Here is a 22,685-nt window from a genome sequence, read left to right on the forward strand (position 1 = left end):
GTGGTGCTACATATCCCAAAAAGTATTACAAAATTTTAATACCAAATGAGGTGGCATATGCTATGTCATCAGCTTTTGTTTAGAAAACTAGTGAGGTGGATTTTCCATATTTTGATAATTATGTTATTTGGACTATTTACCAGCAAGGATACATGAATATGATTCATGTCTCATATCATTCATTGGAAATATAGGAAAAGGGATGTGAATCATCTGATATTAAAGTGCAGCTAGTGCTGCAATCAAAACCCAATCAATAAAAAAATCACGATGGACAAGAGGAAGAACTTAAACATGCAGGGTTTAATACATTTTAATGGCGGAGATTTGCAACAGAAAACTTACAAGAGAGAGAGAGAGCAGCTTTTGCTTATGTCATGTTATGGGTGAATGAGCTGAACCTCCAATAAGAAATCTGAAATAGCAATAGCAAAAAGGGATCAAGTCTGGAGATTAATTGGTATGGTGAGGGTGGAGCTGTGGAGGCGAATCCCACAAAATGATAAGGGATTAAATTTAATTTTTTGTTTAGGCTGAATATAATATAATAAAAAATGAATAAATTCCACCTCATCAATATATTTTTAAGGCAAAATGCTAACATGGCGTGTGCCACATCATTTGGGATCTAAATTTTGTATAAAAATTTGGCACGCTATGTCAAAATATTAGTTAGTTAACAACTATGAGCAATTAAGAAGATATTGAGATTTTTCTTGCGTGTTTTAAATTTTTACTTTCAGTGTTCACAAAAGGTATTGCAAAGATTTTGATGTTGTTAACACTAATGATTTTGTGAATTAAATAACGAACTCATGATGAAGAGGTAACAAAAAGACAAAAAAATAGTAATAAATGCAAATTTGGGTGGAGAAGATGAAGATTAATATTATCCAATGAGATATTAAGTAATCTTTCTATTTAATTCATTGGTTATTTATTTATTTTTCCTTTACAAATTTAGATTTTAGAAAATTAATGTACTTAGTAGTCATTTTACACTTGGAGTAGTCATTTTACACTGAGTAATATAGTCTTTCAATAATTCAAATGTTTGTAGGGTAACAATAGACGCACCCGAATTTTAATTTCTTCTAACAGGATGATTGCTACGACATACATGTGATAATCCTGGACTCTCATTTGAGAAACCCTTCTAGAGTTCTAGACTTTAATATATACCTTTCTCCTAATATCTCGTTGCAGTGATTATTTTAATCCAAAAGCGTCTAACAGAAGTTAACGTAAACCTGAACGATCATATTTTTGTCAAAATTATTCCCAGTTTCCCAATATAACTATAACCATAAATACGGGTTTCATTCCCAATCCTATCCAAATTCATCTTCCTATTCATCCGAATGAGATCATCCAAATCTTTTTTTTTCAACCTTATCCAAAATCCCCTATTTAATACAGTCTTTATATAAAATTTTCCGTTCCTGAATAACTTTGCATATTATTCAATTTCTTGAATTTCACTGTGGATCACAGCTTGGTGCAATGGCAGATTATTCTTTGCCTCAAGACTCTTACTTTCTTGGGTTTGACAGCTCTACCCAGTAAGTTATCAATCCCTCACTCTTTTACTTGGTTTTCATTTGTTTCTGATCAGAAATCAGACATGCCCACATCCCCAATTTGAATTTTGGTTTGTTTATGGTTCTGGGTTCTCATAAGTTTCACTCACGGTTAAGTTAATGATGAGCTGATGATTCTGTATACCCTTTATATATCTTTGTTTTCAATATGATCACAAATACAAGTAGATATATACCAATGTGATGCCACAATTACAATCACAATAAAGTTAATGATGAACTGATGATTCTGTATGCTCTTTATATTTCTTTGATTTGAATATGATCACACACATATTTACATATAAACAATGTAATGGCACAGTCAAAATGCAAAATGGTACATGTGTGTAAAAATCTATGTGTCTAGGAGTTCCTTTTCAAATGGAGGCAGCCCTTCTCAAAATATGAAAGAATAATGTTTTCTTTTTCTTTCTTTTTTTTGAAAGGGAAGAATAATGTTTTCTACAATATGGGAAACAGATATGGGAAACAGGTATGGGAGAGTTTTTGTTTTTTTTTTTATAAGAATAGGTAGGTATGGGAGAGACTTGAAAGTCCCTTTAATTGCCCTTTTCGGATGTGGGAATGGGAGCCCTTTTTTGCCTGGTCAATAAATGGCATGATCATCTTTCTCTTTGCAGTTTAAGGGATTATTCTTTGTTCCTGATGATTTGATTTATATATGAGATCTGATGCTCTGTATCTAAATTGGGTCAAACTTGATTTTTATTTGTTTTGCTTTGTACTCGAAAGGTCGCTGAAGGCAACTGTGCTAGACTCCAATCTCAACATTGTTACGACAGAGCTTATCCAATACGACACTGCTTTGCCCCATTACAACACCAAAGATGGAGTTTACCGAGACCCCTCGGTTGATGGGAGAATAGTTTCACCCACCTTGATGTGGATAGAGGCTCTAGATCTCGTACTTGATAAACTTTCAAAATCCAATTTAAATTTTGAGAAGATTGCTGCTGTTTCTGGTAGTGGGCAGCAACATGGGAGTGTCTACTGGAAGAATGGGAGTTCTTCAATATTATCATCTTTGGACCCCAAGAAGCCATTGGTGCATCAGTTCAATGATGCTTTCTCTGTTAAGGAATCGCCGGTGTGGATGGACAGCAGCACCACAGCACAGTGCAAAGAATTAGAGAATGCTGTTGGTGGAGCATTGGAGTTATCCAAACTGACAGGATCACGCGCTTATGAAAGGTTCACAGGACCACAGATCAAGAAAATATTCGAGACACATCCTGAAGTCTATAACAATACTGAGAGGATCTCCCTTGTTAGTTCTTTCATGGCATCTCTTCTAATTGGGGGGTATGCATCTATTGATGAAACTGATGGTGCAGGGATGAACTTGATGGATATAAAGAAAAGGGCCTGGTCTGAAATAGTATTAGAGGTCTGTCACTTTAACATGAAATTTTTATTATTCTTTTTTTTGTTTTCAGTGATCATGCTGAGTCTGGTAATCATTGTTCCAATTTAATTAATTTTCTTGGTGTATGTTTATTGAAGGCTACTGCCCCTGGCCTGGCAGAAAAACTTGGAAAACTGGCCCCTGCACATGCTGTCGCTGGTCGTATTGCCCCTTATTTTGCGGAGAGGTTAGTGGCAGTTATTTCTTTTTTCTTTTCTCCTTTTTTTCAGGCAGTTGTGAGGTTATTGATGTCGTTTATTATGTTCTTGCAATTTCACCCTTAGAAATTATGGTTATGGATCCTTTAAAATTGAAGCTACCCCATGGATTTGGGTCACCACTGTTGTTTTTTTTCCCCGGTGCAGTTAGATTTTTTTTTTCCCCCTTGATCCCTCATATATACCCATAACGAATGTCGATGATGATTTAAATTTTTAGTAACATAAAGATAAAGTGGTATTGAGATAATGAGGAGTACATTTGATGTTTGAAAGAAGAACACAACAGTCCGCTTTTATGCTCTTATGTTTTTCCTTTGTGTCTTAGGGTTGTGACTCATTAATATGCAATAATTGTATCCTGTATGAATTTCCCTTTAAAAATATAAGCTGGGAAATGCGGATGAAAAGGAAGTTTGTAGTTATAAAAACTGCAGGCAATAATTTTTATATTAAAAAGAAAGAACTACTCTGTCGTGATTTTAGACACCAATTGTATATTCATGTGTACTTACTGTCTTAGTCTCTCTTTTCAGATATAAGTTCAACAAGAATTGCGTGGTTATTCAGTGGTCAGGAGACAACCCTAACAGCCTTGCAGGTGCCTGAATTTCTTATTTTCCTAAGTGGAACCTTTAAATCACTTCTTCACGTCACTAGTACTCTAATTATCCAATGAACTGGTGAATGTCTTTAAATTTCTGCTGTAGTTTATGCTTCATTTGGTAGAGGCTTTCCTATGTTTTGGTTGGTTCTTAACTTATCAGTGGAAGCACCTTTGATGTGCAGGCTTAACACTAAGTACCCCTGGGGATCTTGGATTGAGTCTTGGCACAAGTGACACTGTAAGTGGAAGTAGTAATTCTTAGGGTCTGCTTGGGTTAAAGTCTTTGTTTTTTGTTCTCTTATTTTTCTTGTAATTAAAGGAATGAAAGTGGAGAATAATAAGAGCGATAGAAGAGAGATGAGACTTGTTTGAGAGAAGGAGAACAAATACTAATAAAAATAAATGAAAGCAATTTCAAATGGCTTTTCAGTTTTTGTTTTCTAAAGTTATTCTATGTCTTCATGCTCTCCCCTTCATCGCTCTTTTGTCTGTCATATTTTCTTTCCTCCTCTTTTAATAACAAACAAAAACAAAAAGAAATTTACCTCACAGGGGCAATGTATTTTTAAAAGTTTCATTCAGTAAAAGTATGATATCTCATGTGTCATGATCAGTATTTCAAGTGTTTCCTTATAAGTGACTATTTAAGCTTCTGTGTCTCTGCATTCTTAGTGATTTCCTCTGTTGTAATTTTCCTATTGCTGTTGCTCAGGTCTTTGGGATTACTGATGATCCTCATCCTGGGTTGGAGGGACATGTTTTCCCTAATCCTGTTGACATAAAAGGCTACATGGTAATGTTGTGTTACAAGAATGGGTCTCTAACTCGTGAAGGTATGTGAGATTCAGTTCAAGTTGCAATATACCTTGTAGTTTCCTAGTATGACCTGAATCTCTGTTATAGATATTCGCAACCGCCATGCACGTGGTTGTTGGGAAGATTTCAGTGGGAACCTTACACATACACCAGTACTAAATGGTATAGGTCTTATTTGAGCTTCTTTCTTTCTGGAGTTATTGTTATCTATTCTCCATTTTACATAGTGGTTTCTGCTATAGATGGGAAGATGGGTTTCTACTACAAAGAGCATGAAATTCTTCCCCCACTTCCAGGTTGGGCTCTTTTCATAATTATTTTCTCTATTCATACTTCTAATTTCGTCGCTAATGTCTGTCCATATTAGGCATATTTTTGTGATTAGCCTTATTTCCTGTCTTGGGGTTTCTCTAAAAGATTCTCCGGTTTCAGCCTAATAACAATTGTGCCAAACCTAATTTGACTAAATGGCTGGTTCTTAATTTTTCTTTGGGAATTACATAGGCTGAAACAGAGGCTAATAATCAAATCTATAAGGGAGGTTTAACTCTACACTGTTGCTTCCATGATTGTTTGCCTTGTGGTCTTGTTTTTCTTTTCTGTTGAAAAAGGTGGTAACCTTTCTGCATTGCATGCTTAATCAGCCTTTTAACTATTTAGTTCTATAATTCTATCACAAAAGTAAGAAGTAAGAAGCAAGAAGCTAGAAATAACTTTGGTTTATGCTTCCAGTTGGTTACCATTGGTACGTTCTCGAAAATTTCACGGGTGATACTTTGGAGGGTGTGAGTGTACGTGAAGAGCAGCAGGAATTTGGCCGTTCTGCTGAGGTTTGTACTCGTAAATGGTTATGGTTTAGATAGGTAGATGATATCTTACATAACTCTTCCTAAGAAAGACTTTTTGCCAGTGCCGAGCAGTAATAGAGGGACAGTTCCTGTCAATGCGAGGTCATGCAGAAAGATTTGGAATGCCTTACCCTCCAAAACGAATAATAGCTACTGGAGGTGGGTCTGTAAATCGCCACATCCTGGGCATAGCAGCAAATATTTTTGGATGTGAGGTCTACACAGTTGAAAGACCTGGTAAGCGTTGTACACCTTGTGATGTCTTTCCTCTTTTCAAATGAAGTGCCAAATATCTTTATATCTGTATCTAGGATACTCAAATGTGTATGTCATTACTAAACCTACTTCTCAAACAAGTTTATCTCATGGATCGTCCTTTTTTATGCTGATTATATCTTTGTTTTACACCATTCATTATTAGCTTGATGGGGTAATCACTTGGTCTTCTTTACAGATTCGGCTTCTCTAGGAGCTGCATTGAGGGCTGCTCACGGTTGGGTATGCAGCAAAAAGGGTAGTTTTGTGCCCTTCTCCTGCATGTACGGGGATAAGATTCAGAAGACATCTCTCAAATGCAGACTAGCGGCGATTCCAGAGACACATTTGGTCCCCAAGTATGGGTTGATGTTGAAGAAGAGACTTGAAATAGAGAACCTCCTAGTTCAAAAACTGGGACGATTCTAATAGTTCAGTTGGTTTATGGTGTTTTAGTCTGGAAACTGGGATTCTTCAGATTGCATTGCGTAAAGTACCAAAAGTTATTTTCTGATCTTTTCATAGTTTCTAATTGATGATATTTGAAATATAAATTTCTGAATTTATTAATAGTCTATGGTTTTGCGTGTTTGAAAGATCCATTACATTAAACACAAGAAATAGGAAAAACGTTTTAGCGGGAGAAGCCGAGAAGCTGTTTAGTTTGCTCGAGTTCCTCATGTTTAATTAATACAACATTGTCAACTCATTTCTGTTTCAATCTACAAATGGCTCTAGTATATAATCAGACAATGAAATACTCTGGTATGTACGAAGGCAGTAAAAGAGAGTACCAAAAAAGCTTCCAATTTTCTTCAATATTATTAAGGGTTTGGTTTTGCTTGCGTGACTGCCTGGGTAACAGATTCCAAAAAAGCTTGTACAGCAAGTGAATTTCAAGTGTTGTACAAGCTTGAAATTCACTTCCATTCTTCTCATACACAATTCCTAAACTAGGACACACTAGTTTAACTTCTGTACTTATCATGAGTTCGACATAATAGACCTAAGAGCATTCGGATTTGGACTTAATGATGATCATGATGTTCTTGTTTACAATGTTGACATCTATGACATCGAGATTATGGAATCTGCATCACTTTACTATTTGAAACTTGTGACTGAAGTACCTGCCGGCAGCTCATGTCCTATTTGTTTGAGTGTGATTTTGAAGTTTCTTGCTTGTCATGTCTGCACATTTTTCATAGGTACTGCCTCAATCGGTGGTTCGACATAGAATGGTCGTGTCCTATCTGCAAAATATGTTAATTTTAGGTTTTAGTCTGGAGCACTTTTAGATTCATGGATTGTATTACTTTGGTTTTGAATTGATGTTTTTCTCAAATATTAGAACACTTAGAATAAGTTGAACCGCTAATTCCTTCATTATTTTTCTTCACAAACTGATCTGATTTGCCTTCCCACTTCTTGCCTTTGTTTTTCTAGTTCTTCTTCATCTTTTGGTTTCCCTTTTCTGAATTAGAACTAGATGCTGGCTCATCATTCTTTTGATTTGAGCCAAGAGTCAGTGTTTGAAAAGCTTTTTCAGATGGTTCATCAAGACTCATTAACCTCTTATCAAAAGCCTTAAGTGTCCCCATCACATCTTGTACTCCAAGAGTTTCGATATCCCTATCATATTTTCTATTTAGACTCATAAGGATCTTCTGGACTATTCTCTTCTCTGTAATGGATTCACCATAGGTTTTCATTTGATTTACAATATTAGTCAGTCTAGTACTGTAATCATTTAGCAATTCAGTCTCATTCATTCTAGTATACTCAAAATCTCTTCTCAAAGATTGAACTTTAACAGCTCTAACCTTTTCTGAGCCTTTGAACTCAAGCAGCAGAACATCCCAAACTGCTTTGGTTGTTTCTTCATTTGAGATTCTTAGAAAGATCTCATCTGAGACTGAGTTTTGCAGTATGCATAGAGCTTTTGCATCTTTCTTTGCGTTTGTCTTCAGCACTAATTTTTTATCATTAGACATGTTTTCAGTTTCTAGAACTGTATAGCCTTCATCCACATAACTCAATAGTTCATGTGAGATGAACATGGTTCTCATCTTGATCATCCAGAAGTCGAAGTTCTCTCCACTGAAGATTGGAACTCTGATTTCTGATGAGTTGCTTGAACTAGCCATATTAGATCAGTAACTTGTGTTTGCTTTTTTTTTTTTCTTTTTTTTTTTCAGCAGTTGATATTGATCAACAGAGCCCAGATACCATGTTGGGATATTTTTGGATAGCTTCTATTTTGTTTTTGGATAGCTTCTATTTTTGAACAAAATATAATCGAAACCACAACTTTGTTGATTTGATTAATTTGAAGTAGCAAATGAAGCATGAACAAATGAATAAAAACTCAGCAAACGTTGTGCTTTGAGTTTCAGAATTGTTCTCTTTTCTGATCTTACTTTTACATAAACTATCTCTTCCCTTATATAGGGTACAAGATTAACCTACAAAATATCTAGAATAAAAGCATATTAAACTACATTAAAAGTAATGCAAGTGGCTGTAAAATATCTTTCACCGCATCAACTAGCTTCTGACTTTTCCCCGCAGTGACATCATCTCGCGAACGCACTTTAGCAAACTCACTTCGCGAACATATTCATCTCGAGAACGCTTTTTTAGTGAACATTCGCAGATAGAGCAGGAAAGCATTAATTCTAAAACATTGTTCCTTTGCTTTTCATTTATGTTTCTAAATTTTTCACTATGCGCTGCTTGTTGTATGCAGAAGTTTGAAGACGAAAGGGTGTATGAATCAACTTTAAGATTCTTTTGGCATACAGAACATCTTTTTACAAACAATGAGGTAAAGGTTTCTTGAGCTATGAGCCATAAATATTTCCTGACCCATATATTATGTGTGGCTGGCTTAAATGTACTGCAGGAATTTTTTGCAATTCCGAAGATGGCAGGTTGTTTATTTACATTGGCACGCACATGTCTCTGGTTCTACCAAGCATCGTTTTGTCATCCAGGACCTTTGAAAATATTATCAGATGCTCAATAACTGGATCTATGCATCGGCACAGGTAAATTGTCATCCCTCCATATGGTAAACATACAAGTTAAACTGAAACAAGCTAAAGGTTATTTGTTATACACCATTGAATTTTTTTAGTTATTTACCCCACTTGTTTGCACTACTTCCGAAACCAAGGTATATTCCTCCATTAGCAGCATGCATTGAACAATTCAACCCTTCAACTAGTTTCTGTCAATTAAGCTGGGCAGTTTAGTTTGTGGAGACTTTCAACTTTATTTGGCATGCTTCATGATTGCCATAAGTTCTCATCTTCTTTTTCATATGTATGAACCTGAAAGTAGTCTATTTATATTTTGGAGATATTGGTAGAGCTAGAGTTTATGTCTAATCAACTTTTGTTATATTTTGATTTCAGATTGAGATTAAACATTATACCATTGGATCTGCGCCCATGAGGCGTAGAGGTGATGTCTTTTCTTTCTCTTTTTTTGTAGAATGGCTTTGAACTTCCTGGATGAAGTAATGAAACTAGGAAACAATGGTGACGAACAAAATTTGCACGAACGGAGGAATGCAGTAATTGTAGATCACGGTTCCAAACTCACTAGACTTCTAGTTGCTTCAATCACTGCTGCAGATCCAAGCGACATTTCAAATTTGGTGCACTTCTAACATTGTCCATTTACCCTTTTGTGAGAACATAATGTTTCAGTTGTCTTTATTTTTTGATAGAATTAATGCTTTCCTGCTTCATCTGCGAATGTTCACTAAAGTGCGTTCGCGAGATGAGTGCGTTCACGAAGTGAGTTTGCTGTGAATGTTTGCAAAAGTGCGTTCTCGAGAATGAGGTAACTGCAGGGAAATTCATAAGCGAGTTCGCTGAGAAGTTGTTAGCGAATAACAGTTCGCTAAATAATTAAGTCTATTCGCTAAAGGTTGAGTCCGTTCACTGTAGCGAAATATGCTTTAGTGAAAGTCTTAGCTGCAATGAAAGATATTTTACAGCAACTTGCATTACTGTTTGCTCCACTCAAATTAAGCTAGATATTTTGTATCTAAAGTACTTTTAATCTAGTTTAATATGCTTTCATCATAGATATTTTGTAGGTTAATCTTGTACCCTATATAAGGGAAGTGTTGGTTGATGTAAAAGAGTGAACAAATTCAGAAACTCAAGTACACAAGTTTGCTGAGTTAAGTTGATTTGTTCATGCTTCATTTGCTACTGCAAATTAATCAAATCAACAAAGTTGTGGTTTCGATTATATTTTGTTCAAATACAAAGTAGAAGCAATCAAAATTATATTCAACATGGTATCAGATCTCTGTTGATCAATATCAACTGGGTCGTATCAACTGTTGGATAAAAAAAAATTTCAATCAAAAAATTCAAACACAAGGTACTGATCTAATATGGCTAGTTCAAGCAACTCATTAGAAATCAGAGTTCCAATCTTCAGTGGAGAGAACTTTAACTTCTGGGTAATCAAGATGAGAATCATGTTCATCTCACATGAACTATGGAGTAATGTAGATGAAGGCTAAAAGTTCCAGAAATTGAAAGCATGTCTAATGCTCAGAGATTGGAGCTGAATGAGAGTATGGCACTGTGCTGCAATGCACAGTTGGAGCATTTCACATGCGCCGAAGGGGTTTATCTTGGGCCTAGGAAGCCTTTGGGTTCCTCTTGACAAAGTCAAAAAAAAGAGTATGCGACCTCTCGGTTAATGGTAATTGTTTCACCCACATTGATGTGGGTAGAATCTCTATATCTTGTACTTTGATAAACTTACAAAATCAAACCTAGATTTTGGGAGAATTGCTGCTGTTTGTATTGGAAGAATAGTAGTACTTCAATCTTATCATTGGACTCCAATAAGCCATTGGTGGATCAACTCAATGATGACTTTTCTGTATAGGAATCCTTTGTGTATATGAGCAGCAGCAGCACAGAAGTGTAGAGTGTTAGAGAATGCTGTTGGTGGAGCATTAGATTTATCCCAACTCACCGGTTCACGTTACACATCCCAAAAGTTTGTAAGAACACTGAGAGGATATCGCTTGTTAGTTCTTTATGGCGTCTCTTCTAATTGGGAAGTATGCCTCTATTGTTGCAAGTGATGGAGCAGTAAAAGTGATGAACTTCATGGATATAAAGAAGAGGGGCGTGGTCTCAGTTCCTTTAGAGGTTTGTTACATGTCTTTGATTCATGTTGAACTAATCTGTCACTTCTCTAAGTGTTGTTACCTCACTCTCATAATGAGTTGGCTAGTTGGACATTTGATATATCATTCAATGGTATATATAGGGTTATATATACAAGCCCTACACTAGTACAGCACAAGTCATCTTGTTCTCCAAGTATTTTTGTCCTCCGAGTATTCTTGTTCTCCAAGTATTTTTGTCCTCCGAGTATTCTTGTTCTCCAAGTATTTTTGTCCTACAAGACTCAAAACTCAACGATTCTTGTCCTCCAAGTATTTTGTTGTTGCCTCACTAATTCATTTTATAATATGGACTGTTAACTAATCGAAAAGAGAGAAATATATATGATATACAAGGTTCTGCAAAGAGTTTAATATCACTCCTCAAAAAACAAAAAAAAAAATCAGAAAATTGGGTGAAAAAAAACATGCATGTCCTGGCATCAAGTTTCTAACGTGAATATGTGACAGTGGTATCCTGTAGAACTTTTGAAAACTATAAATTGGGAAGTGCATATGATTAAGAAATCGGTGCTTGAAATTGGCAGGCAACCATTTTGAATTTTAATAGAACGAAATGCTACCAGGGTCATTATTATAGTCTGTAACGGTTTTCATGTATATAAGCTTCATTGTGATTTCAATTGTTCTATGTTTAAGGGTGAGGGGCAATGATACCGTAATTTGTATATAGCTGCAATCAAGACGATGTATGTTAGAGGTACCCTATATCAGTTGTTTCTCAATCATAACATACTATTTAAGCTACTCTTTCTCTGGATTCTCACTGCTTTCTTGTGCTATGATCTGTTTGTTCTTGTTTCTCAGGTCATCGGCAATTCGGCATTACAAATGACCCTCAACCTATATTGGAAGGACATTCCTTTCCTAATCCTGTTGACATGACAGCCTACGTGGTAATGCTATGCTACAAGAATGAGTCTCTAACTCCTGAAGGTGAAGATCTTCAGGTGCTACGCAGCTAAGGCTTATTCCTCTGATTCATTCTGAGATAATATATCAACTTTCTGTAACCGCTGTACAGGAAGTTCTTTAGATTCAAACAATATATGTCCTACACATTACCTCTAAATGGTTGGTACGTTGCGTCCGAACTACTTTTTCATTCTGCATTATCACATTGTTAGGTGGAAAGATAGGTTTCTACAAGGAAGAGAAGGAAATTTTATGGTAATCTATGGATTGTGTCCTACTCCTACCAGGCTACCTGTGACTCTGACAGTTCATTATCAAAATTATGTAACACTCCAAATTGGTACCTCACTGCCCTGTCCGCCCCGTAGGACCGCAAAGGCTGCTTAATGAAATAATGCTCATACTAGAGGACGGGGATCTGATATCAAGGGAACTGCCATGAGTGTTTTGCCTGTTTGTCTTATTTTTCTTGACGTATTTCCATTTTATATAATGCCTGGATCCATCTCTCTTTGAACCATCTTATCTATACTTCTATCATAAAAGTAAGCAACAATTGATAAACTCTAGTTTATGCTTCTGATTGGCTTCGTTGCTGAAATTTTACCATGACACTTGGGAGTTAAAAAGGCGTGAGTGGGGTCGTTAAGTAGAGGAAAATTTTGCTGATGCTGAGATTTTTAGTTCGCATAGATATATGAATACCACTGATGAAGATGTTCACTGATTCGCAGGTTCGGGCAATAAAAGAGTCAATTCTTGTCCCACCAAAACGATTGACAGTAACTGGCTGTGCATCAGTCAATTGCCCCATCCTGCACATTTGCAGCTTGTGTATTTGGATGTGAGGCCTAACAGAGTCTGGGTTGCAGCAATTCCAGACTTCAGAGTTCTTCAGAATCTCATTGTTTAAGGCACTGAATATTTGTCTATTCTAAACATTACTAGTCTCAGTAATATTTACCAAATCTGTAAGGTTTCGTTTATGAAATTTGAAAATGCCAGTAAGCAATCGATTATGAAACATCGCCAGACAAGTGCTTGTGCCGTTGTGCTATGAATATGATTAAATAACACTCTAATCGCCCCACCAACAGAGCAATGGAACATGCATGTGAGCGAAAGAAAAAAAAATTAAGCATAATGTTATAGATTGCAGAAGCAGCTAACATGACAGTGTAGCAGTACAGCTGTATAGAAAAACATTTGTGCTATGAACATGAATCATCTATAATATAGTAGTACAGAACGCCGGACTCATTAAACACATAATATGATAGATTGGATATTTTGCAGAAGCAATAGAAATTTTAACATATACTAAGATAGAAGTGCTTGTGCTACAATGGTAAGATGCATAGAGCACATACACCACACGCACACAACAATTATCCAGCATTAAGCATCCATTACAAAACATAACAGTGAAATAGAAAGGCACATAAAGCATGAAGTTTTATCACCATAGACCAACATATTGCAACAGAATCAGTACTCATCTCCTTCATCACCATCATCTCCCTCAGCAGACTCGGCACCAACCTCCTCATAATCCTTCTCCAGAGCAGCGAGATCCTCACGAGCCTCAGAGAACTCTCCTTCCTCCATGCCCTCACCCACATACCAATGCACAAAAGCACGCTTGGCGTACATCAGATCAAACTTGTGATCAATGCGGGAGAACACCTCAGCCACACTGGTGGAGTTGGAGATCATGCACACAGCCCTCTGCACCTTAGCAAGGTCACCGCCAGGAACAACAGTGGGTGGCTGGTAGTTGATACCACACTTGAACCCAGTAGGGCACCAGTCCACAAACTGAATGGTACGCTTGGTCTTGATGGTGGCCACAGCCGCATTCACATCCTTAGGCACCACATCTCCTCGGTACATCAAACAGCAGGCCATGTACTTGCCATGGCGAGGATCACACTTGGCCATCATGGAAGCTGGCTCAAAAGCACTGTTGGTGATCTCAGCCACTGAGAGCTGTTCGTGGTATGCTTTCTCTGCAGAGATCACAGGAGCATAGGAGGAGAGCATGAAATGGATCCTGGGGTATGGAACCAAGTTGGTCTGGAACTCAGTCACATCCACATTCAGAGCCCCATCAAACCTCAGGGAGGCTGTCAATGATGAAATCACCTATAAAAGCAAAGACAACCAATCAGATTCAAACCCATCATTATAACCATCCATCCAATTCAAAAGACATCAGTATTAGATATAGAAATGTTTGATTAAAAATCCCAGAAAATTAACAACCAATAAGATTCAAAACCCAATATTATAATCAGTCATCCAATTCAAAAGACATGAGTATTGGATGTGAAAGTGTTGATTAAAAATCCCGGAAAATTATCAGCCAATCAGATTCAAAACCCATTATGTCATCCAATTCAAAACACATCAGTATTGGTTATGAAACTGTTTGATCAAAAACACATACCAAATTACTTATCATTTATCAAGTTCATGTTAACCCCATCATAGTCATCAATAAGGAGATTCAAAGCACACCGGTTACGCAAATTATAACTAGTCATCCAGTTCAAAAACACAAGAGTATTAGTTAACCACAAAAAGTATTTGACCATAAATGCATCTTCAATTAATCATCATTAATTGAATTCATGTTAAACCTATCATCATCAATAATCAGATTCAAATCCATCATATAATAACTCACAACATTTAAAACACATAGTTATCGGTATCAGCTATGCACAAGAAGTGTTTGATTAAATACCTGAGAGACGAGGCGATTGAGATTGGTGTAGGTGGGACGCTCAATGTCCAGGGATCGGCGGCAGATGTCGTAAATGGCCTCATTATCGAGCAAAACAGACACATCGGTGTGCTCAAGCAGCGAATGAGTGGAGAGCACACTGTTATATGGCTCCACAACAGATGTGGAAACCTGAGGAGAAGGATAAACAGTGAATCCGAGCTTGGACTTTTTCCCATAGTCCACAGAAAGCCTCTCCAGCAGAAGCGACCCGAGACCCGACCCAGTACCGCCACCAACGGCATTGAAAACCAGGAATCCCTGGAGCCCGGTGCAGTTATCAGCGAGCTTCCGGATCCGATCCAGGCAGAGATCGACGATCTCTTTCCCGATGGTGTAGTGGCCGCGAGCGAAGTTGTTGGCGGCGTCCTCCTTGCCGGAGATGAGCTGCTCGGGGTGGAAGAGCTGGCGGTAGGTTCCGGTGCGGACCTCGTCGATGACGGTGGGCTCGAGGTCGACGAAGATGGCGCGCGGGACGTGCTTGCCGGCGCCGGTCTCGGAGAAGAAGGTGTTGAAGGCGTCGTCGCCGCGGCCGACGGTCTTGTCGCTCGGCATCTGGCCGTCCGGCTGGATCCCATGCTCGAGACAGTAAAGCTCCCAGCAGGCGTTTCCGACCTGGATTCCGGCCTGGCCGATGTGGATCGAAATGCACTCTCTCATTTTCGGGGGATTAGGGTTAGGGTTTTGAAACGAAGGAGGAGGAGGAGATGAAGAAGATGAAGCGGCGTTTACCAAGACGCCGTTTAGGTTTTGGGTGAGAAATGGTGAAGGGGTTGGGTTGGGTTATAAAGGGAGGGATTGGATCTAACCGGGGTTAGTTGAGTTGACCGGGGTTAAATTAGGGTTGGCCAGCCACATCATTCACCACAGCCTGGCTGGCCCTAACTAACTGACCGTTTGAATTTTAAATTTGCAACTGGGGCTATAATTAGAGGGAAACGAATCATGTGTTGTCTCCCTAGTCCCTAGATATTTTTGCAGCTCCTGAAACGACGACGTTTCATTTCTTTATAATTTCTCAACACTTTATATTTGTGTTTTTTACTTTTTTGTAAGAATTTCAAACAAAAGAAAAAGTGTGTAGTTTTTTTTTTTTTTTTATACGAGAAAAAGTGTGTAGTTACATATTATATATTATGAATTGTGAATTTCAATTTCTGTTTTTCGTCCGAATTATGTTTTAAGGGGATTTAGGTTTGCTTTTAACTTTTTCTTTTTTTTGTCGAAGTGGTGATATGTTTTTTTTTTTTTTTTTGTAATAGGGGCATAACGCTCGAAAACAAAAACACAAAAAATAATTGGCCTGATCGTGACAGTTATCATCAGAACTTTATCGAATATTTGACCTCTGAGCTCTAAAAAATTGCTAAACTTAGCAAGACAATTTGCTAAAATGTTTGTGTGTGTGTGTGTGTAGTTAAGCACTAATTCTTCAAAAAAAGTGAGAATGAGCCTGTAGCTACCAAGAAAAGCTCTAAGAGAATGATTGTTACTGTTGCAGCTTTGGAATAAAAGTTACGAGTCTTTGAATCATATTCAAGTATAATAGATTTTATACCAATTAAGTTCATGCGTAATATGGAGACCAACGTAAAACACCCTACATTTCAGCTTCAAGAGCTTGACAATTGGCCAATAGTAGCTGAAAACCACGCATCCAATCTCCATTGCTGCACCTAATAATAATCACCCTACCACAACCAATCTTACCCGTATGGCCAAATCTGGTGCCATCTACATATAATTTGAACCATCCCACTTGAAATTTACTCCACACAATTTTCAACACCTCTTGGAGGTTTGTGGTCACAAGTCTACTTCTATTAGAGCATCTCCCATGATAGGCTAAAAGCCAAATGATTTTAACCTACTAAAAACAGAATATTCCTTCTAATATGCTTTTTTGGCGTACCAACAAAAAGTAGTCCTATCACCGTAGGCTAAATTCCGTAAGCCAAAAATCAAATATCTTCACATCCAATGGCTATAATTTGAAAGTGACAAAAAAAAACAGCTATTTTAGTATTTCATATTTTTGAGTATGGTTTTAACGAGACTATCAATAAAACTAGTCGTTTTAGTTAAATGAAAATAAGTATATCATAAAAATTAATGATTACAATTTCTAAACATATCAAATATTGGGCTCATATTGAAGATCTCAACAAGATATTTACAATGATGTAATTTTAATATTTAGTAACATTATAAATAACTCATGTATATAGGAAAAATAATTTTTCTTAAATGTAAAATTCATGTTCTTAAAGAAACCCAAAAAAAAAAGTCAGCAGGGCCCACCATTTGGCTTACCAAATTTTTTTTTGGTCCATGGGAAATAGCATGTTTTAAGTTATAAGGGCATCTCCCACGGTAAGCCATAATTCTATTTATGGCCTACCCCAAGCTCCCACCGTAAGCTATATCCCAAATGCCAAGAAAAAAATTTGGCCTTCTCAAATATGCTAGGCCAAATTTGGGCTCGATTTGGTAAGCCAAATGGTGGTCCCCACTGCCTTTTTTGTTTTGTTTAATTAATAACATTAATTTTACATTTAAGAAAAATCATTTTTCCTCTATACATGGGTTATTTATAATGTTACTAAATATTAAAATAACATCATTGTAAATATCTTGTTAAGATCTTCAATATCAGCCCAATATTTGATATGTTTAGAATTTTTAAAATAAATGTGTAACCATTAATTTTTATGATATACTTATTTTTATTTAACTAAATCGACTAGTTTTATTGATAGGCTCGTCAAAATCATACTCGGAAATATATTCTGAGTTGGGAAAAAGAGTACTAGAATGTGAAATACTAAAACATAAACAACAACATAAAGTAAAACAATGAAACTAACAATCATTGATTAGAAAAATAGCCCTTTTTTTGTCATTATCAAATTAAATTATAGCCGTTAGATGTGATGATATTTGATTTTGGTCTACAAAATTTGGTCTACGGTGGCAACACTGTTTTTTATTGGTAGGCTAAAAAAGCATATTAGAGGGAATATTCTGTTTTTGGTAGGCTAAATCCATTTAGCTTTTAGCCTACCATGGGAGATGCTCTAAATGGGATCATAGCCTATGGTGGGAGATGGCCTTACTAGCAAATCATTTCTAATTTATGTTTCTTTAATTTCTCATTTTACGACATACTTGCATCCTATCTAGCTACTAAGATTTCAATGGCAATCGTCACGACGGCAACGAGGCATAGGATGTGGAGGTGCTTGAGGTGTGAATATGGTCGTGCAAATGTGAAGTGACTGTGGGTAAAATTATAATGAAAAATAAATACATTAAACCCATAACCATGTCAATGAATTTGAACTTATGGATCATGGACGTTAGTTTTAAATAACCAACAGGCTACCAGCATGATTTATAGATAATACCTTTTTTTTTTTTTGGTCTGGGCTTTATAGATGATGCATATCTCCATCATATAATTTATTAAGTGTGTAGTGTTATTGACACACCATTTTTCTCTATTCACACAACCCATCTATTTTTCTATTACTTTAATTCAATTTATTTTACAAACTACCCTAATTACCCTCTGTTGCAATTATGTTTTTTTTTTTTTTTTTTTTTCTATTTGGCAAATCAATCATCCCTACCATTTTTTCTCATCATCTTTTTCTCTCTCATCCTCAACGTGGGCTCTAACCCAAACTCCATCATGTACCTCAAGCTCACCCTTGTGTGCTTTATACACCCCTATTTATGCACTAATCAATCAAGTTATTCGGGAAGAACTCGCATGTCTTCTTAATTGCCATGGATAACAAGCCCACACCAAAATGAAGGATTAGATCACCCACATGCAAACCTCCTCATTATAGAATCAAGGTCGTGAATTTTAAGAATGACGACGACGAATTGGGGGACCTTGGGATTCCAAACCTTAGGGTTAAATTTTAACCAGAAGAGGATCCATCACTGAGTCACCACCCAATTGAAATTTGTAAACTTCATTTTTGTGGCTTTGTTTGTTTCTCTCTACTGGTTATGACCATTCAGTTTTTCTTATACAGATGGTGATGTTTTGAGGTGGGCTAGCAAGGTGACACATGGCAGAAAGGCGCTATCCCCATTTGGAAACTCCGCAAGTTGCGTCGGATGATTGACTTTCTGAATAGAAAACAAAAATTGCAAGGGAGAGTAGTTAGGGTAATATGTAAAAAAAATTTGAATTAAAGTAATAAAAATAAAAGGATATGTGAATAGATAAAAAAAAGTGTGTCAATAACACCACGTCACCACCCTATATTAATATGTTATCCCATAAATCAAAATTGTCGATTCAACTTATAATAAGTAACATAAAAAGAGAAATTGGGCTTTCAAGAAGATTCCGCTCCTCAATGAGGATGATGATGAAAGTTCTCGTTATCCCCAAATGGAAATGGAAGTAGTACTTTTGAACCATCGAGAATGTCTCAATTGCAACAATCTTAGGTACGCCAAACTTAATTCGTTATTTTTTTTATATTGATTTGCATTATATGTAAATTTTATTTACATGATTTATAGATAATACTTATCTACATCATATAATATTAATATATTATCACATAAATCAAAATAGTCAACTCAAATTATAAAAAGTAACATAAAAAGAGAAATTGGGTCCCAAAGAAGAATCCGCTCCTCAATGAGGATGACGATGAAATTTTTATCCCTAAATGGAAATGGAAGTAGGACTTTTGAACCATCAGGAATGTACAAGAAAAAATTTGTTCTTCCTAATTAAGGTGAGTCTCATAACGGTTGTAATTAACTAATTTTTATACTTATTTTAAATTACCATATTAGCCTTTATAAAAAACATGTTTGAGAATTCGACTAAACTTCAAAAGGGGTAAGAGGCATGACATTGCACCAATTTAAGGTTATGTTCGTGGAATTGGCAAAGACGACAATTACGAAGCGATGCTCCCACGATTTTTTGACACGTGTCTAAATACAATTACAATTATGCCCTTCTAACCTTAAATGTCCTCTTTCATGTTTCACAATATAACGTAGCCTCTCGACCACATTCTTTTACTAGGCTTGATCTTCCAAATCTTATCTTGCTTGTTTCCACATTTTAGACTTGTCCATTTTCTTTTTCTTTTTCTTTTAGATCTGTCACTCACTAATGGAGGCAAGAAGTTTCAAATCTTAAGCATCATAGCCTAGCCTTCTACTAGAGTTCAATGTAAGACCTTATTGAACTAGATATCAGACATTGTGAGGAGTTTTAGAGTTCAGTTTGTAACATCAGTGAATTAAATAAAGTTTTAATCGAAAATGATTTTATTTAATGCAATCTGTTTTGAATTTGAAATTCAAATTGTGTGATTATCCATATCAATCCTTATCAGACAAACAAAGAGGTTATTTGACAGTTTCTTGATAGAAGAAACTGTCTCAACAGTTTTGCAGATATAAAAAAAGGATTGTAACGTCTGTATTGATCCTTGCAAGAACACCATAACTCATATTCTTTTGTTCCATCACAAAACTGAGACTAAAGGGTGGATCTTGGAGAAGAGCAATAGACACAGGCACTCCATCATCATCATTAGCCATACATACCTGATTTTTGGTTGTGTTGTAGAAGCTGGGAAGATAGTTCTCTTCCAAGGGTTGACAGGAGGGTGCGTAGCGGAACTCTATTGAAGATGTATTTCCCAGGTCAGGCACTTTCCAAGAATCATTTTTTATCCGTGCCCTATTTGGTGTCTTGTGAATTATGTCAGTATCACAAACTACTTTTAATTTCTGATTTAAGTCTCATAGTTGGTTGCTACAATATTGTGTTCTTATGATCCAAATGTTTAAGTTACTTTGAATATCAATTCTAAATTTGACATAGCCATGTTAATTGTCTTGTATATGTAAATCTATAAACTTACAAATTCAGAATTGATCATAAATTAATCATTATTAGTTATATCTGCAGAATTTGCATGAACTGTTTTTTACAAGTACTGTTCTTGCTTCTTTAATTATCAGAGTTGCTATATTATATATGATCAAGTATCTAGATGTTCAAAAATAAATTGCATCTAACATTCAACCATCAAAGAAATTAGGTAAAGTTGGTTCAATTGCTCTTATTTTGTATTCAATTACATTTTGAAGTTTTGCAATTCAAATTCATCGATATCTTTGTTTGAATTTAGAGTTTTTATTTTCTAGTATCATATGTGTATACTTCTCTTATGCGATTTATTGTTAGATTTTTAATGCATGTAATATTATGGTTTAAATATTTCTTTTTTACTATTTAAAATTATGGATTGTGGTTTTGCTTGGTTAATGATTTTGGAATGAAGTGATTTACTTGTTAAAATCTGGCTGAGTATCTCTTTGACTAAATATCATGTAGATCTACTAAATCTATTCACGAACTAGCTGGATCTGGCTGCATATAGACAAGGTTGATGGATCTAGCCTACTATAGGTTAAGTTTGGTCGGATTTAGACTGGATCTATGTTGCATTTGATGAAAGCTGTCATTAGTTCGGTTTAGTCAAAAAGGTCAGTGTTGGTGGTGGTTTTGAAAATGGTGAAATCAAAGTTCCTAAATTTTTCATTTTTTCATGATAGTGAGATGATAGAGTTGATCAGTATCAGACTTAAGATATACCTAACTAAGACTTATAAGTGACTAAACTAACCCATGAATCGATAAATCCCCAAATGTGTATGTCCATGTTCATAACAAAATTTTATAAAAATTATAGATATCAATGCAATATTACATTTTCACATGAACACTTAGAGAGATTTATATTAAAAACTAACTAAATGGAATAAAAAATCTTTTTAAAAAAAAAAAAAATATATATATATATATATATATATTTGTTTTGAAAGGTGGTTACAAATTTTATATTGCTTGGTTTTGTTTTATTTTAATATTTTCTCTAAATTATTCAAATAATGTAACAAACAATCAAAAATATATCCTGCAGCAGAATGGCCTTCTGGAGATGCCAGATACCAAAAATACTTGTAGCGGCGATGCAGGCTGCGATGAAGGTGGAGGCGCTGAGCACATGCGTCTGCTTTATGTGCTCTGACTTGGACTTGGGCTTCTGGCCTGGATTCAAGTTGGGGTTGTTTGGGGTTAGGTTTTCTTAGGGTATTGAGCCTAGGTGAGTCGAGAGGGCTTCTGTGAGCGTTCTAAGACGTTTTCAATTTTCTTATTTGTATGATTTGCAAGTGAGTGCTAGTTGAATGATTTCATTTTTTCCTTAGGAAGTAAGGCTTTTCTTGCTTGCTTTTACTCGCTTGAGGTGAGCGTCCCTTTGATATAAATAGTTTCCATTTGCTTAAATAGGTTTGCTGGATTTTCTTGTTGGAATGCTTGTTTAAGTGTATGTAGACTAGGGATGGCAAAAATCTCCAGCGAGGCAGAGATCCGTTGGATACCCGACCCTAATGGGGGGGAGAATTTGGGGACAAATGGGGATGGGGATCCAAAATCCCCGTTTTCTAAAATTGGGGATGGGGCGGGGATGATATTGCGATCCCCATCCCCAAACCCGCCCTAATAATATATACATATATTTAATATATATATATATATATTAATTTATTTTTTATAATGTAAATCACAAATATATACATTTACTACTTTACTTTAATAGCTATACTTTCGCTTTAATGGTGTTTTGACTTTTCCAGTCACTGTCTTCACTGAATTATAATTTATGAATTTAATTATGTTTTAATTTTATTTGTTGTAGATTTTGATTTTAAAAAAGACAATATGAGGAAAAAATTATTTTATTTATTAAATTCTTATTGGGGATTTGAGGCGGGTTTGGAAACTTAGTCCCCAGTGGGGATGGGGACGGGAAATCCCTAATATATTTTTATTAGGGATTGGGTGCGGGGATGGGGGTGGAGAATGACCCCGGGGATGGGGATGATTTTGTGATCCTCATCCCCAACCCGCCCCATTGCCATTCCTAATGTAGACTAT

At 36.1% G+C, this 22,685-nt stretch overlaps 2 protein-coding genes across 2 annotated transcripts; one reads left to right on the forward strand and one right to left on the reverse strand.

Annotated features, from left to right (window-relative positions):
* Positions 1-1,156: 1,156 nt before the first annotated feature.
* Positions 1,157-6,342, forward strand: LOC112179182 (xylulose kinase 2). Its single transcript, XM_024317524.2, has 11 exons — positions 1,157-1,562; positions 2,337-2,991; positions 3,108-3,196; positions 3,764-3,828; positions 4,017-4,072; positions 4,547-4,667; positions 4,738-4,812; positions 4,893-4,946; positions 5,383-5,480; positions 5,561-5,735; positions 5,953-6,342. Exons 1-11 carry the CDS (start codon positions 1,504-1,506, stop codon positions 6,180-6,182), a joined length of 1,677 nt encoding a protein of 558 aa, XP_024173292.1. The 5' UTR covers positions 1,157-1,503; the 3' UTR covers positions 6,183-6,342.
* Positions 6,343-13,155: 6,813 nt separating this feature from the next.
* LOC112176740 (tubulin alpha chain) lies at positions 13,156-15,449 on the reverse strand. The gene is made up of 2 exons (XM_024314797.1): positions 14,648-15,449; positions 13,156-14,043 (listed from the first exon to the last, which is right to left on the reverse strand). Exons 1-2 carry the CDS (start codon positions 15,344-15,346, stop codon positions 13,387-13,389), a joined length of 1,356 nt encoding a protein of 451 aa, XP_024170565.1. The 5' UTR covers positions 15,347-15,449; the 3' UTR covers positions 13,156-13,386.
* Between the last annotated feature and the right edge of the window lie 7,236 nt (positions 15,450-22,685).

The sequence above is a fragment of the Rosa chinensis genome, chromosome 7, assembly GCF_002994745.2.
Source record: "Rosa chinensis cultivar Old Blush chromosome 7, RchiOBHm-V2, whole genome shotgun sequence".
NCBI classification, from domain to species: Eukaryota; Viridiplantae; Streptophyta; class Magnoliopsida; order Rosales; family Rosaceae; genus Rosa; species Rosa chinensis.

Coding starts and splice junctions, on each gene's coding strand:
- LOC112176740 (XM_024314797.1), bottom strand. CDS start 15,346: ATGAGAGAGTGCATTTCGATCCACATCGGCCAGGCCGGAATCCAGGTC. Junction 14,044..14,647: donor TCAATCGCCTCGTCTCTCAG/GTATTTAATCAA, acceptor TTGCTTTTATAG/GTGATTTCATCATTGACAGC.
- LOC112179182 (XM_024317524.2), top strand. CDS start 1,504: ATGGCAGATTATTCTTTGCCTCAAGACTCTTACTTTCTTGGGTTTGAC. Junction 3,829..4,016: donor CAACCCTAACAGCCTTGCAG/GTGCCTGAATTT, acceptor TTTGATGTGCAG/GCTTAACACTAAGTACCCCT. Junction 5,736..5,952: donor CTACACAGTTGAAAGACCTG/GTAAGCGTTGTA, acceptor TCTTCTTTACAG/ATTCGGCTTCTCTAGGAGCT.